Here is a 15,473-nt window from a genome sequence, read left to right as displayed (position 1 = left end):
ATGTACTCAATGTAAAAGCATGTCACTGACCCTGCTGCAAAAGGTTAACAGCTGAATTCTTTGCGTTACTGATGGGTAGGTTGGGTTATTAATCCAAACCCAATCTATCCATAAACTGTAGCTCTTTCCATCAGCTATCTCCAGATAGTTCCCAGAATCCTTTTCATCTGGACCTCCACCAGCAGATACCATAGCTCTAACAGACATCTCTATTACGAGCATTCCACCATCACCACCACTCGGCAACCCACAGTAGAAAGTTTATATCCCAGATTTTTGCCACCACCATCATCCTGCACCTAAAAGACAACTTCATAGCTAAGCTTGTTGTGTCTGTACATCAACAAAAGGTGCAGATCCACAGCCGCTGAGCCATAAGGGAACAAATTAAAAAAACAAATGTCCAGAAGACTGTAAATGAAAGTCTTCTACTGAACCATATAATCAAATACCCTGAAATATGACCGAATGCAATATATTAGACTGTTTCTAACATATGGGAATTAGGTAAATATTAAAGAGGACTGGCAATAATGTGGACCCCTGGGGAATACCAGCCGTCAAGGGTTTAGAACTAGAAAAATGACCCTTCAATCTAAATTCTTGTGATCTTCCAGACAAGAAAGTAAACTATTGTAGTACTGAACCTGTAATCCCAAACTAATGCAAGTGATCAGAATGCCTTATTTCCATATATTTGAATAGCAATAGCACAGGGGCAGCAAGAACAAATGAATCCAAGAGAAAGGTACTGAATAGATTGGATTTGTTTTGGCTTAGCTTTTTACTGCTCTTATAAAAATCAACTTGAATGTGTGTCTGTGTTTGTCTATGACTCCCCAATAATATTTGAACCTTGTATCCAATTTCAATCAAGTTTCTGCCTTTCAGCAGAGCACCCTGTACCCCTTGGCTCTCACTTTATATGTGCTCCCATCCCTTATACTTAGCATTGCTTTTTTTTTTTTTTTAACTTTAGTTCCATATAGGGACACAGTCGAAGTAAACTGTGATTTCACTGAGCATTTTTGCAGCCACCTTGCTATTAGTTGTCAGAACATAATATAGCTACTGGTTAACTGTCATAACCATATGCAAATTTCTATACCTAAAAAGGAAATTAGACATCCTAATAAGGAACAAGAGGGCACTCAGCACATCAGGTTTGTGAGTGTGTGTTTGGGGGGGGGGGGGGGGAGGGTTCCAGAGCTCTTGGAATTCCACAAAATATGTCACTTTCAAACAAGTGTAAATCCCACTATTAACATGGATATGTCATGCTCCTCCACTTAAAATGGAAAAAGAAAATAAAAAAATATTTTCCTTTCCATAGAGCCTGGAGCGTTGCAAGCACTCTCCTAATATATAGACCTCTCTACTACCCTTTTCCTCCTTCTCACGCTCCAATTTTATCCAGAAATGAAAGGTGGTTATACCAAGGCAAATAATTAAATTAAAGGATCAAAACTGGTACTAACAGGTTAGTATACAATCTTAGTGATAGATTTCATCTCTCAAAAATGCCAACTATATTTCAAGTCATTCATTGTTGCAGCTTGGAATTCTGCTCCTCTTACAAAAAGCTGGCAAGAGTATAAAATTGTACTATAATTATTGAATATTTATCAGATACCACTGTTCGAAACTACAAAAGCAAATTGTTGTAGTCTCGAATGATCTATGTAAAATCCATCTGCAATTTTTTTCCACCAGTGCAATCAATTTTCTTTTATGTATGAACTCAGCCTGCTTTTCAGTCCTAAGTCTTGTTAGTTTCATTTACATGTCCTCTTTTTTGAAATGGCATTTGTGCCTCGAGAAGCAGCTGTAACGGAAGAAAATATGGTCTACCTATACAGTCTGACAAGAGTCGATTGATTATGGACATCAGGCTGAAGTTAGCAATAATGTGGTTAGATTGTTCTCCAATTAATAAAGCAAACTGTCAAGTCCTGTTTCCTAACAATTTGAAGTACAGCCAGCTGGCAGAAAAAGACAATATTCTTCTCGACTGAGCCAATTTTACAGTTTTGTCCACAGACATAAATGAAAGTCTTTAGTAAAACTACCAGAAGTTGGCCAATACTTCTGGTTCTCACAAGTGATAAACAGTTCAACCTAAGAGGCCCTTTAACTAAACCACATTAAGCACTTAACATGCAGTTTACCACACGGTAACTGCTAGGTGCGCAATCAGAAGGGTGTTCTAAATGACTTGTGTTAGAATGAGTTTTTGTATTGTTGCGTAAAAAACTTTATTAGTACGTAGATGGTGGAATCTGCATAGAACACTGGCGATAGTGCGGAATAAAAATGTTTTAATAATAATGTGAAGGAGCTTTGCAGCATTTTGCAGTTAATGCAAGGTGAACCACGCATTTAGGGCCTCTTATCAAGCCACACTAGTGGTTCCCGTGTGGCAATGCCGACAGAGCCATTCAAAGTGGAACGGGCTTTGTCGGCATTACTGCCGGGGAGCCGCTAGCATGGCTTGATAAAAGAGGCCCTAACTGCTTTTTTGGGTTGGAACATGTTATGGGGCAAAGAATGAGCATGGAAGGGCAATTAGCATGCTGAACGTGCACAAATCACCACTTTTGCAGTTAGCTTAGGTCCAAGATGCGCCGAGTACTTCTGTACTAACGCCAAGTACAGTAATTTAATGCAGGCATCTACAGTGGCAAATGCAGGGGAACCACCCCCAGTTGCTGCAGTGTTAAATTTGCAGCTACTGCACATTTAAAAGTTCTGCATTAAGCAGCAGTAGCTGCAAATTTTTTCCACACCTTAAAGAGCCCTTATGTCAGAAAGATGTTTTTAACTTAAGTTCAGGAAGATACCTTCCTTATTTGCTGAATTTGTATAAGGAGTCTGGGTGTTTGGAGGAAAATCATACCAAGGTTGTAGTATTATTAATATTATTTTTTTAAGTATGCTTTGAGCCACAAAAGATTAATTTCACTCATCATTTATCAAGAAAAAAATTAAAAAATTTCATAAACGTTTACCTGCTCTATCCTCTTTAAGAAGTCTTTTAAAGAGTTTTTCAATTCAGTTCAAACATGGATGTACAAATAAAGATATAAATGCACTGCATTTGTGTTTGGTCAAAAAAAAAAAACAACCCATATCTGGTGGTTGAAGCCACAATCAATGGAAAAGCACTCCTGTGACAAAATTACACTTAGAGATTCAACATTTAGGCAAGAAATAGAACTTGTTTTATCCGTCATCATTACTTTAGCAAAATTTGACAATATACTGAAAGGAAGCAGTGTCTCATTCGGTCAGTCCATCATGAATAATAGTGCAGAATAAATGTTAACCCACAGCAAAGTCAAAACCAAAGCTTACAGACAAAGAAAATATATGCAGCAGAGGCAAAATCAAAAATTGTGCAACATGATACAATTTCTGAACCATGTGCTACCCCAATAACATAAGCTTTGTATAACAGGACGTCGTCTCTGAGCGGGACTCTCAAAATAGATATCATGTGTAGTACTATTTAAAAAAATATTTGTGGGTTGGCGGTAGTTGGGTGGGAGGTAAGTTTCTGTGCTATAAAAGCTGGACCTGTTTCTCACATAAAAATGCTTTCAGCCATTTTTTTTGGAGGGGGGGTGTTATTTCTCTGGAAATTACAGAAATTCTCTATGGGCCTCTTTTAAAAAGCCGCGCTACCGATTCTCGTTGCGGCAAATAAGAGGAAGCCCATTCAATTCCTATGGGCTTCCTCTCATTTGCCATAGGGGAATTGCTAGCGTGGCTTGTAAAGAAGCCCCATATTTGGGACAACTGCAGCATAAATACTAATACATATTAAGCATGAAGACAGCACCTCTCTTATTCAACCTCTATTGGCTTCCTTCAGAAACAAGATTTAAAATTTTAAAGTTGTATATGTGATCTATGAGCGTGTGCACAAGGGAGCATCAAACTGACTCCCCACTTAATTAGTACTACTAGATCATTTCAATCTACTCACTGGTCAAGTTTCATTTGACTTCTAAGAGGGTGACTATTTTCAGCTATGCTAGAAACATATTTAAGTAATCAACTTCTGATCTCATTAAGAGAGGAAAATAAATTACTTTCAATTACTGAAAAGCTCAAGATGCTAAAGGATGTATGATACAAAATCTGGGAGACAAGCTGGGTACAAACTTTAGAACATTTTTATTTTTTATAGGCTATTGTATTTTATGTATATTTTATTCATTACTAGCCGTTGAGCCCGTGAAAACGGGCTACTTTTGGAATGGGGGGGGTTTCCGAGGCCCCCCCCCGAGGTCAGCGCCGCCCCGCCTCCCCCGGAGTCGCCGCCCCTCCACCTGGCCCGAGCAGCACTGTAAACTTACATCAGCACACAGCAACAGGCACATCAGCAAAGCTGCCGTCAGGGCGGGCTTCGTTCTCTGCCTGTGTCCCGCCCTCGTGTGACGTAACGTCGGCGAGGGCGGGACAAAGGCAGAGAAGGAAGCCCGACAGCAGCTTTGCTGATGTGCCTGCTGCTGCGTCTTGATGTAAAGTTCACAGTGCTCGGGCCAGATGGAGGGGCGGCGGCGACATCTGAAGCATGCCAGTAGAGACTTCCCTCTCTGTCCCGCCCCCGTCATCACGTATTGACGCGGGGCAGAGAGGGTAGTCTCTACTGCGCATTTGCGAGTGAGTACGGTCACTCGCCATTATATGTTTGATTAGTTATAAAATAAACATATCACCACAGGTTTGAGGTTGAGGCCATCAGGTGGTTCACCCATCCACTCCAGCCACAATGGGGGAAAAGATGCAAGTTCTAAAAGGTTCCGGATTGGTAACCTGGCAGAACATCAGCACTGCAGAGAACAGACAGCAATCCTAATACACCTGAAGAGGGCATGGGTGAGCAGTCATCTGCCTCTGGATGGAGTACTTGAGAAGATACTGATAATAACTTTCGTATAGAGTGAAACTTCTCAGGTATTACTCCTTCTTCCCAGACTACACTGAATACTTCTGCTTCGAGCACATTTTCTCCTGCAGAGTACATTTCTTTCAGCTCAGAGAACATTCTTAATGCACTCAGCTCTGCACAGAACTCTTTCTGGGCAGAATGTGATTTCTCTGCAGGATCCTTAAGCAACACCCCCTTCTATGCAGAAGACTGCCGAGACTTCTGCGCCAACAGCTTCAACTGTATGGCAGCTCTCTTTGTGCCAAGGATCATTACACAGAGACTTGAGGCATTTCAATTATCTAGCTTTTTCTTTTTAAGAGATGATTTATATGTTGAAGGATATATATATATATATCTATATATATATATATATATATATATATATATATATATATATATATATATATATATCCTTTTCAGTGTCCCATCCCGTGAGGGAAACCCACTTCCTGGGGTAGATTAGCGTCTCCTTTCTCTTCCTATAAAAGTGGTTTAAATTTGTAAGGCTTTCAGGGCATGTCTCTTACCTTTCTTCCCCTTTCTGAGTTTCTTCATGGGTATATGGGAGTCTGATGAAGACTAAAGGCTCCTCATCTTGTAACCCTTGAAGCGTCTTACTCCCAGTGGCATTCTAGTGCAATAAAGGCAACTGAAGACATCATGGTGCAGTCCTGGGGAAAGCACTTCTAATGCGTATCTAGATAGACATTTCCCACTAACTAGAACAGTCCTTGAAGCTCCCATGTATAACAAGCAAGCAGCTTGAATGGTCAACTCAACTGTACTAGGAACCTTTTTTTATTAAGGGGGGCAAGTCCAGAGGAACTCTAAATTAAACACATGAAAAGAAAGGAAAGGAAAAAGAAAATCTTTCCAGCAGCGAGTGATTTAAAAAAAAAAAAAAAAAAGAAGAGTTGTGATCCTCCTGTGTTGCTGATTCATCCTGCTTATCAACAAAAAGTAAAGGAAAAGAATATCTGAATATATCTATTTGATCTCTAACAGTTTGTGATCATTAGAAGTAAAAAAAAACAAAACAGAAAATCTTACCTGTCAACAGAGGTAACATCGCTGACTACAGCATCTGGGGGTCTATTAGGTGGATTGACTGGTAGCTGAAAAAAAAAAAGACATATGCCCATTAGCAAAACAATAAAACTGTTGATGCACACAGTTTACAACACACAAGCAGTTCACTGAACAGAACATCTAGTAGGGTAGAATACATGCCTTGAATATTCATCTGACAAAAATGCAAACTGGAAATAAGCCATAAGAGATTATTGATCCAAGCACCTGAATGTACTTTGCAGTCACAGGCCATTTTGAAATCTTCTCCCTCCAATCTAAGAAGCAATGCTATTATCTTGTATCATAATCCAAGATCAGATTGCATCTTCAGTGCATTATGAAAGTTTAATGCTCTGGAAAGTTTAAAGAAGGCAAAGCCAAAACTTTAATAGGTACCTAAAAAGGAACAAAGCATTTTGTTAAGCATCTCAGACAACTATGACTGAGGTTATAAGCCAGCCCTCAAACCACAAAAAAAAAAAACCTGCTGGGCAAGTGGCCAGGAATTTAACTTCACTGGGAGAATCAGATTATGCTTTTTATAAAATTATAAGGGAATATTATCTGTATTTCAGCTATTATTCTATTAGTCATCTATAAAACAAAATGTAATAGTTCTTGAAAAGCAAGGATTCTGCCCAAGACAAGTAACAGGATGCAGGATGTCACTGCGGTGAAGTGGTAGATTACAAACACTTGAGTTTGAAGACCTGGCTTTGGACCGTCTTCTCCCTGCATAGCCTTTGACTGTGGGCTTAGGAAGACTATTTCCTGTAACAGGGAATTATGCACCAAGAAAATCAAAATCTGAAATTTTAAATGTGTGCCTTTTTGAACAATTTAGTAAACATAAAAGCATTTAAAACACTGTTAGGAATATATGACATTATGTGAGCACGCCACATTATGATTGTAATAATGATAATATTCCAATTCAGAATGAATACAGCTAGGGCCAAACATCTCATGCTTCTTACTCTGCGTTCATCTCACACAGGCGCATACCAACTACTATAAGAATTCCACTTCCAACACGGTACCACCATACTCTAGCATGGCAACAAAAGAATACTTTTATGTGCAGCGGTCTTTTATAGTTCAACTAGTTTGAGAAACATGGAATAACTTTTCTCTAAACTCTGTCTGGTGTTTGTCTCTATTCTATACAGTCACCACCCTCTTCTCCCTGGTAGCCACCGTCCAATCACTTCAAACACCTTTCTACTCACCCTACCACAAAGGAAACTTTCTCACTAACTCAATGCACTGACAGTAAGCCTTCTCCGCCATGACTCTCACTCCCTACTGAGTCCTCCTTCCACAAAAGGGATCTTAAAGGACTGCCAGCTCTCGATATTTATAATCCAGAACGTATGTAATCACAATGTGTGTGTGCATGGGGGGGGGGGGTCTTTGTGCATGCATGGGAGGGTGGGAGCATTGAGTGGGGCTACGTTTCATGCAACTGTCCAGGTGATGCCAAGTTTGCTTGACTGTTTCAGCCATCTTATTGTGGCTTTCTTCAAACTGATGTTCTGTGGTAGGCTTGTGTGCTGTTTTTTATGTAGTGATACTCATCCAGATTGGTTGAGTTCTGTCCAATGACATTTAAATCTTGAAGGCAGAAAAAGTCACTGGCCTCTGTTCAATCAATTTAAACTCTTGAGGCGGGAGGCTGCACCACCCAGACAGCTGCTAGTACTGTGATACCAGCTGCAGAAGCATAAGAGAGTGGTATCTTTGTACACCAGCAAGTGCGTGTGATATGTCGCTGGGTGGTGTCTGCGTCTGCAAGAAACTGTGTGCATAGGGTGTGTATATAGTTGATGTGGATACGGGTGAGTGGATGGGGTTTGTGGGGCCCATTCATTCCCCTTATATTCTTCAATTCTCTCTCTCTCGGTTATGCCTTTTGCTACATCTTTCCCTACACCCTACTCCCTTCTTCAAAAACTTACCTACTCCTCTCTCCTCCCCTTTACTTCCTCTGTCTACATAAGACTTCAATCAAGGGACAGATCCTTCTCTGCCTTCACTAGCATGGCCTGAACTCCCTGCCAGCTATGCTACACAGGTCTCTAACATGCTCTCAACTTCCTACTAGCTGCATAGCTCAGTTTCCTTTGTGCCATTGTTTGTCCTGTCTTTCCACCAGCCATGAACACAGATTCCCCTGATATTGCCTCCACTTTTGCCAGCATGTCCTAGGCTCCCCACCAGCCACACTGCTCAGTGTCCCCTGTTCTACCTTTCATATACAGAGACAGATGTGAGATTTTTTTTTTTTTTTGTAATTTAGTGGCATCTTATATTGAACTGCTACCCCTTAAAGGGAATGATGTGACTAAAACCGTGCCATGACCTCTTTTAAAATTTTTTTAAGGCTGGGAGAAAATCAATCTGAGCTCAGCTGAGCCTGTTATTCTAATTATCACAGCCCAATGAGATATTTGTGGAGCTGAAGGATGAGAAAGAGTTCTAAATGCCACCAGTTCTAGACTGAACTTGGAAATGGCAGTATGCCATGCAAGGGCAAGACTGGAGGTGGAAGGGATGGCCCAGAGGAGAGCCACACCACTAGCGAACCCAGAAGTATAGATGGGACTTTTAGCGGGAGGAAACAGCAGTAGGCACTCTCCTCTTCTGCTTGGCCCACATGGGATGGAAACCATAACTGCCATGGCCTGCTGCTTCTTCTGTAGCCTGGGCCCAGCATGTCATTTTGTGAAATTATAGGTGTTCTCAATATATGTGGAATTCTGTAGTCATAATGGCATAATCATCATAATAATAAAAACAAAATTACAGCTCCTCCACTGAATAAAACTTTCTCTTACATGTTGCACCATTTTTCAGCAACGGTTGTATCACACACCCTCTACATGGTTCTTTACAGTAATTTCAGCCTCAGTATTCTCCTATCTGCTCCCATTGCCCTCCTCTAAACTTAAATCTGATAACATCCCATATTCATTACCACAGCCCACCATCAGGATACATACTAGATCTTTTCCTGCTGCTACTGCAGTAGAAGGCAAGCTAACAGGAGTCATGTAATTCTCTTCTGCAACACTACATAGAGAAACAGGGGCTTTAACTTGCCAGCCTCTGGCAAGCATGCCAAGCACTACCTACTTACAACTATCAGATTTTATTAATAAAAACAGATACCCTAAGACAAACACTCTAAATCCAATTCTCTGGTTATATTATATAGACACATTAAAGCTTGTACTGACATTTCTAGTTCTCTTCACGGAAGACTGGAAGAAAGTAGGACATGCACAACAAAATCTTCCATCCAAGTCAAGAGAATTCAGCAATCAGGGGCACAATTACAGCATATGATTTTAGATTTCAACTGAAACACCAATAAAACACTCCTGATGGAAAAAATTAGGCACCATAAAACTCTACTTCCCCTAGACTCTATCACTGCTCCATTCTGTCTTTGTGCCTTTCTGTGCTGATGAAGTCAAAGTGACTAAGAGGCATATTTTCAAAGCACTCAGATTTACAAAGTTACATGGAGGGGCATTTTTGATATGACATCTAAGTCTGAATTTAGACGTTTTACACAAAACATCCAAATCCAGAACATGAAAGAAGGTCATTTTCGAAAAAGAAAAACGTCTATCTTTTTTTTTTTCAATAATACTATGAACGCTTTGTATTTTGGACGTTTTTTTGGTCCATTTTCAAACAAAAAAAATCCAAATGTAAAGCATCCAAAATAGAGGAGGAGTCGCTTAATGGTTAGTGCAGCTGGCAACATTGGTTTCATTCCCACTGCAGCTCCTTGTGACTTTGGGCAAGTCAAATGCACGGGGGCATTTTTGGATATGACGTCTAAGTCTGAAATTGGACATTTTTTTTTTATAAAACGTCCAAAATCAGAAAAGGAAAGGTCATTTTCTACAAAGAAAAAACTTCTATCTTATCCTTTTGAAAATGCTGTTTGGAAAAACGTTTTTTTTGATTTCGATGTTTTATTTTTGGTCCATTTTCAAACAAAAACATCCAAATGCAAACCATAGTGGAAAAGTGACATCCCAGGAAAGCAATAGGGCATCCACGGGGGCACTGCAGTGGACTTCATAAAATGCTCCCAGGTATACATCTTACCATTACTCCTTTACCTTGTCTGCTGAGCCCCCCCAAAACCCACTACCAACTGCACACCACTACCATGGCTTTTACAGGTGAAGGGAGCACCAATATGTGGGTACATTGGGTTTCTGGTGGGTTTTGGAGGGCTCACAATTTCCTCCACAAGTGTAACAAGTAGGGGGAGGTAGAAGCCTGTTTCCACCTGTCTGCAGTGCACTGCACCACTACTAGACTACTCCAGGGACCTGCATGCTGTTCTAATGAACCTGAGTATAACATCTGAGGCTGGCAAGTAATATTTTTAATCACATTTTTTGAGGGTGGGAGGGGGATAGTGACCACCGGGGGATTAAAGGGAGGTGATCCCCAATTCCCTCCAGTGGTCATCTGGTCATTTGGGGTACCTCTTGTGTGGAGTAGAGGAGTAGCCTAGTGGTTAGTGCAGCAGACTTTGATCCTGGGGAAATGGGTTCAATTCCCATTGCAGCTATTTTTTTTAATATAAAAACAGGTCTAGCTCAAAACATCTAAGTTTTAATCCTGAATGTTTATGTTTTGTTCCATTATGGCTTAAGTCTTAGAAACGCCCAAGCCCCCCTTGAACACGCCCCTTGCACGCCCCCTCGAGATTTGGACGGACTTCTAATGGACTTCAGGGGAAACGTCTAAAAAGAGGTTTCGAAAATACTGGTTTGAACGTTTTTGTGAGAAAAATATCCAAATGCAGACATGTCACTTTTTAGGGCATTTTTCTCTTTTGGAAATGAGCGTGATGTTTCTTGAAAATTGATATGAGAGCCTACCAAATGTAAATATATTAAGGGCATAAATTCTTAAGTATTTATAAATTAGAAATATGGTGGGTATTTGCTAGCTAATTAGGATTTTTTACACAAAAAATTCAGTGTTTTATCTGTTTTCATGCCACACTACTACTGTGTACATTTCCCAGTGATATCAAATAATGTACATTTTGGGGCTCATTTTCAAAGCAGTTAGACTTACAAAGTTCCATAGGTTACCAAATGGAGAAAACGGAGAAAAAAAGACCATACGACATGTTAAACTGTACCTACTTTACTCTCTATGAAAAAAAGAGCACCAAAAAATCCAAGTGCAATGATATTAACATTCCATTTCTTCTCATTCTGGGAACCATAGGCATTGCTAGGGGGTGGCACTCTCCTTCAACCTGTTCAAAATTCTGCTGTATGACTTATTCCGTCAGTGTCGTAATACTCATATTAGTCCTCTACTCAAGTCACTTCACAGGCTCCCTATCCATTTCCACATACAGTTCAAACTCCTCTTAATGACTTACAAGTGCATTCACTCTGCAACTCCTCAGTACTTCTCCAGTCTTACCTCTCCCAACACTCCTCTCCCTGGGAACTGCATTCATTGGGTAAATCTCTCTTATCTGTACCCTTCTCCTCCACTGCCAACTCCAGACTCAATTCCTTTTACCTTGCTGCACCACATGCCTGGAATAGACTTCCTGAGCCAGTACAGTCAAGCTCCATATCTGGCCGTCTTCAAATCTAGGCTGAAAGCCCACTTTTTTGATGCTGCTTTTAACTCCTAACCCCTATTTGCTTGTACAGTACCCTTGTATGTTTTATCATTCCCACCTTAGTAATTCCTTTATCCCTTATTTGTCCTGTTTATCTGTCCTGATTAGACTGTAAGCTCTCTTAAGCAGGGGACTGTCTCTTTATGTTCCAGTGTACAGTGCTGAGTATGTCTAGTAGCGCTATAGAAATGAAAAGTAGTAGTAGTCCTTCCCTTCTCCCCCTCAGCGGTCCTCCAGTATTTCTGTGGACTGCTGGCAATATCAATAAGAAGAGAAAGCCTCTGGCTGGCCCTGGAAGCGTTCCCTCTGTTGGGACCTGCCTCATCTGACACAACTTCCTGTATCCGTTTAGATGGGACACAGCAGAGAAAATGCTTCAAGGGCCAGCCAGAAGCAGCTTGTTCTCCTTATTGATGATGCCAGCAGCCCACAGAAATGCTAGAGGACCAATGAGGGGGAGAAAAGAAGGATGAGAGTGATACTAGACCGGGGGGGGGGGGCAAAGGGGGGGGGGAGAAGAAAGGCCTGTGTGCAAAGGAAAGTAAAGAGAGAGATAACAGAAAGCAGGCTAGGAGGACAGGCAGAGATGGCAAACCATGGGAGTGGGGTGAACTGGCGAGAGAGAGTGGAAGGAAGAGAGCCTGGATGAAGGAGAGAGATGTAGCCACCCGCAGACAGTTGCAGTACCTTGAAGATAGGGCAGGGATGCTGGCCCTGGGGTGGGTTGCAAAGAGAAAAGAAATGAAAAAGTTGTACATATGGAGTGACAGGAACAAGAGGAGTGATGCTGAACATGGGGAAAGGGACAGTGACAGAAGGGAGATGCTTTACAGGAAATACAGGGACACAGAGGAAATGAGGGTAAAATGGAGACAGAAAAATGTCAACTGGACAGGAGACCCTAGAAAGAGCAGAAGATAAATAGCACTTGCGGTGGAGGGGGGGGGGCGGGTTAGTAGAAAATGGAGGACACTCAGGGGGGGAGGAGAAGGAAACAGAGCTAAAGATGGGACTAGGGAACAGAGTAGATAAGACTAGGACTTGATGATTAAGAGGTAAAGTGTTGGTGGGGTAGAGCTGGAAATTATAGATGAAGAGATTGAGTGGGAATTTTGAGGGGAAAGTCATCACAATGGTAGTTATGAGTAGGAGTGTGTTGGGGTTGGGAAAATGAGTGAAGGTGTGAAAGGGTAAGGGTAATGGAAGGGGATGAAATGGGGGTAAAGGTTGAGACATGGTGTGAATGACCTGGAAGACTTGGCAGAGAATGAGAGGCACTGAAAAGGGAAGGGGGTAGTGGGGGGAAGCTATGAGAGGAAGTGGATAGGTGTTTAAAGAAGTTGAGTGAGGGTGGACGTGGTGTTAAAAAGATGGTGGAAGAGAGGGAATAGGAGATGGGTATAGTTTGTAGTTTTTTTAGGCACATGTCTCTGCATCCTGCATATAGCCCATTGCAGTAGTCTAGCTGGAATAATATCAGAGATTGGACCAGAAGGTTGAGATCAGGAAGAAGTTCTCGATTCTTCTTCATTTCCAAAGCATCCTAAAAGCCTTTTTAGTGACTGTTAGTCATCGAATGTCAGATTTTGGTCAAGTATAACTCCTAGTACTTTGAGGCTTCGTTCTAAGGGGAATCTGGTTTGGCTGATGGTAAAATGGCTGCAGTATATCGGACGTCAGGGGCTTGTCATTACTAAGAATTCGGCCCTTCTCTCTACTCATTTTTAATTTGAATGCCGAGGCCCATGTCTCCATGATGTCTAGGCTAGCCTGAATCATATTTGTGACATCTGTTAGGTCTCCCGAGAAGGGGATATAAATCGTGGTCATCTGCATATATCTGTGATTTTAAGCCATTCTTCTCAAGTTTGTTACCGAGGGAAGCAATAATGATGTTGAATAATGCTGGAAATAGTGGTGATCCTTATGCTACCTCACAGCCTGGGAACCATGATGGGGATATATATAGTTAGCTGCCTTGACTTGGTATGATCTACATTTGAGGAAACTGGAAATCCAGTTCAGCACAGATCCTCCAAGTCCGATGTTGTCCAGAAGGTAATAGAGAGTATGAAGGTAAAGGAGAGTATCACAGTCTACTACCACTACAATTAGTTCAATCCTCAGGCACACCCAGTCAGACAGGTTTTCAGTGTATCTACAAGGAATTCAGTAAAAATAAACAAATGAAATACATATGCATGAATAGATTTGTATGCAAAAGAGGCAGTGCATGTAAATTTCTCTCACGCATATTGTTGTTGTTGTTACATTTGTACCCCGCGCTTTCCCACTCAGGGCAGGCTCAATGCGGCTTACATGTGGCAATGGAGGGTTAAGTGACTTGCCCAGAGTCACAAGGAGCTGCCTGTGCCTGAAGTGGGAATCGAACTCAGTTCCTCAGTTCCCCAGGACCAAAGTCCACCACCCTAACCACTAGGCCACTCCTCCACTCTGGCTTTATTTGATATCCGCTTCCCACCAAATCCTCCAGCTCCAACAACAAACAATGTGAACTGATTATAGCAAATAATATTCATTGTGGAGATCCTGAAAACCCAGATGGCCCCAAGGACTGGGTTGAGAACCACAACTTTATATTAATCCTCTGACCAGTAACATCTTTGAGCTGAGAAGAGTTCATGGAGATAAAGTTAACGATAAAAAAAAGTGAATATTTACCTTGGCTTTATTTGATATCCGCTTCCCACCAAATCCTCCAGCTCCAACAACAAACAATGTGAACTGATTATAGCAAATAAGTTCCTTCCCACAGTATGTATGGACTGAAACAAAAAGTGATAAAGAAGTGTATCTCTTTCCAAAATATGCAAAATGTATTTTTGTTCAACTGCAACAGGTGTTTTCCATGCACAGTATGCAATTATAGTGCATGTGAGAAAAATAAGGTGAGAGGGGGCAGATTTCGCAAAGATTTGCTACAGTACAAAATTAGTAGCAGTTTTATCAATTAAGAAAAATCCAAGCATTTTCTAACAGGAGATACTTTTTTCTCGCCATAGCATAACTTCACTAATTTCCCTCATCTCTTTACATACACAGAGATGGGCATATCTATGTGTAACAAGCAAATATGCATGCACCTACCTCAACATGCTAAGAAATATATATATATATATCATATACAAACATCTATACATTGTAAAATATACATATGTAAATTTACCATCCATAAGTATAGCTGCGCCTGAGCCTTTGTCAAGGACATCCACAATTGTAGACTCTGATGTTAACTGTGCTGTAAAATAGAAAAACAAAAACACACAGAACATAAGAGGTCTTTACATTTTGGATAACTTTCAAATATTCTGCCCATCTACAAAGTACTTGAATAACTTTACCACGTACTGGCAGGTAAGAGCTAGAACTTATTTGTGCAGGTGACTGAACACAGATCCATTTATACATGAGAACAGGCAGCACACGGCCAGGACTAGGAGGTGGCAAACAAGGTTGCTGCCCCAGGTGCCAAGCTTCAAGGGGCAGCAGGAAACACTTTCCCCTAACTCCCTCAGTACCAGGTCACAACAGCCTGTGAGGAGAAAACAGCACAGTACACAAGGAAGAATTCCATAGCCTCTCAATCGGCAAAAGCACATTCCCTAGGGTACTCAAAAGGCCCATGGGTCACCATATTCAGTTGAATTCAGCAACTACATTCCAGTTCTAAATGTACTTTCTCTACAAATGCACTGGGATTTCATTTTTTAAAAACACTCAAACTGATGAATAAAATATGCCCAGTGTGACCTTGAATTT

The 15,473-nt window shown here is 41.1% G+C and overlaps 1 protein-coding gene across 1 annotated transcript in view; it reads right to left on the bottom strand.

Annotated features, from left to right (window-relative positions):
• The window catches only part of LOC115463217 (peroxisomal multifunctional enzyme type 2-like), a 204,254-nt gene that overhangs the window by 55,248 nt on the left and 133,533 nt on the right, over positions 1-15,473 (bottom strand). Inside the window, exons 15-17 of the mRNA XM_030193529.1 lie at positions 14,881-14,952; positions 14,376-14,479; positions 5,990-6,054 (exon numbers count right to left, since the gene is read on the bottom strand). Coding sequence (XP_030049389.1) covers positions 5,990-6,054; positions 14,376-14,479; positions 14,881-14,952 — 241 coding nt within the window. The remainder of the gene's footprint in view (positions 1-5,989; positions 6,055-14,375; positions 14,480-14,880; positions 14,953-15,473) is intronic.

The sequence above is a fragment of the Microcaecilia unicolor genome, chromosome 2, assembly GCF_901765095.1.
Source record: "Microcaecilia unicolor chromosome 2, aMicUni1.1, whole genome shotgun sequence".
Lineage (NCBI taxonomy): Eukaryota > Metazoa > Chordata > Amphibia > Gymnophiona > Siphonopidae > Microcaecilia > Microcaecilia unicolor.
This window is presented reverse-complemented; position numbering and strand designations above follow the sequence as displayed.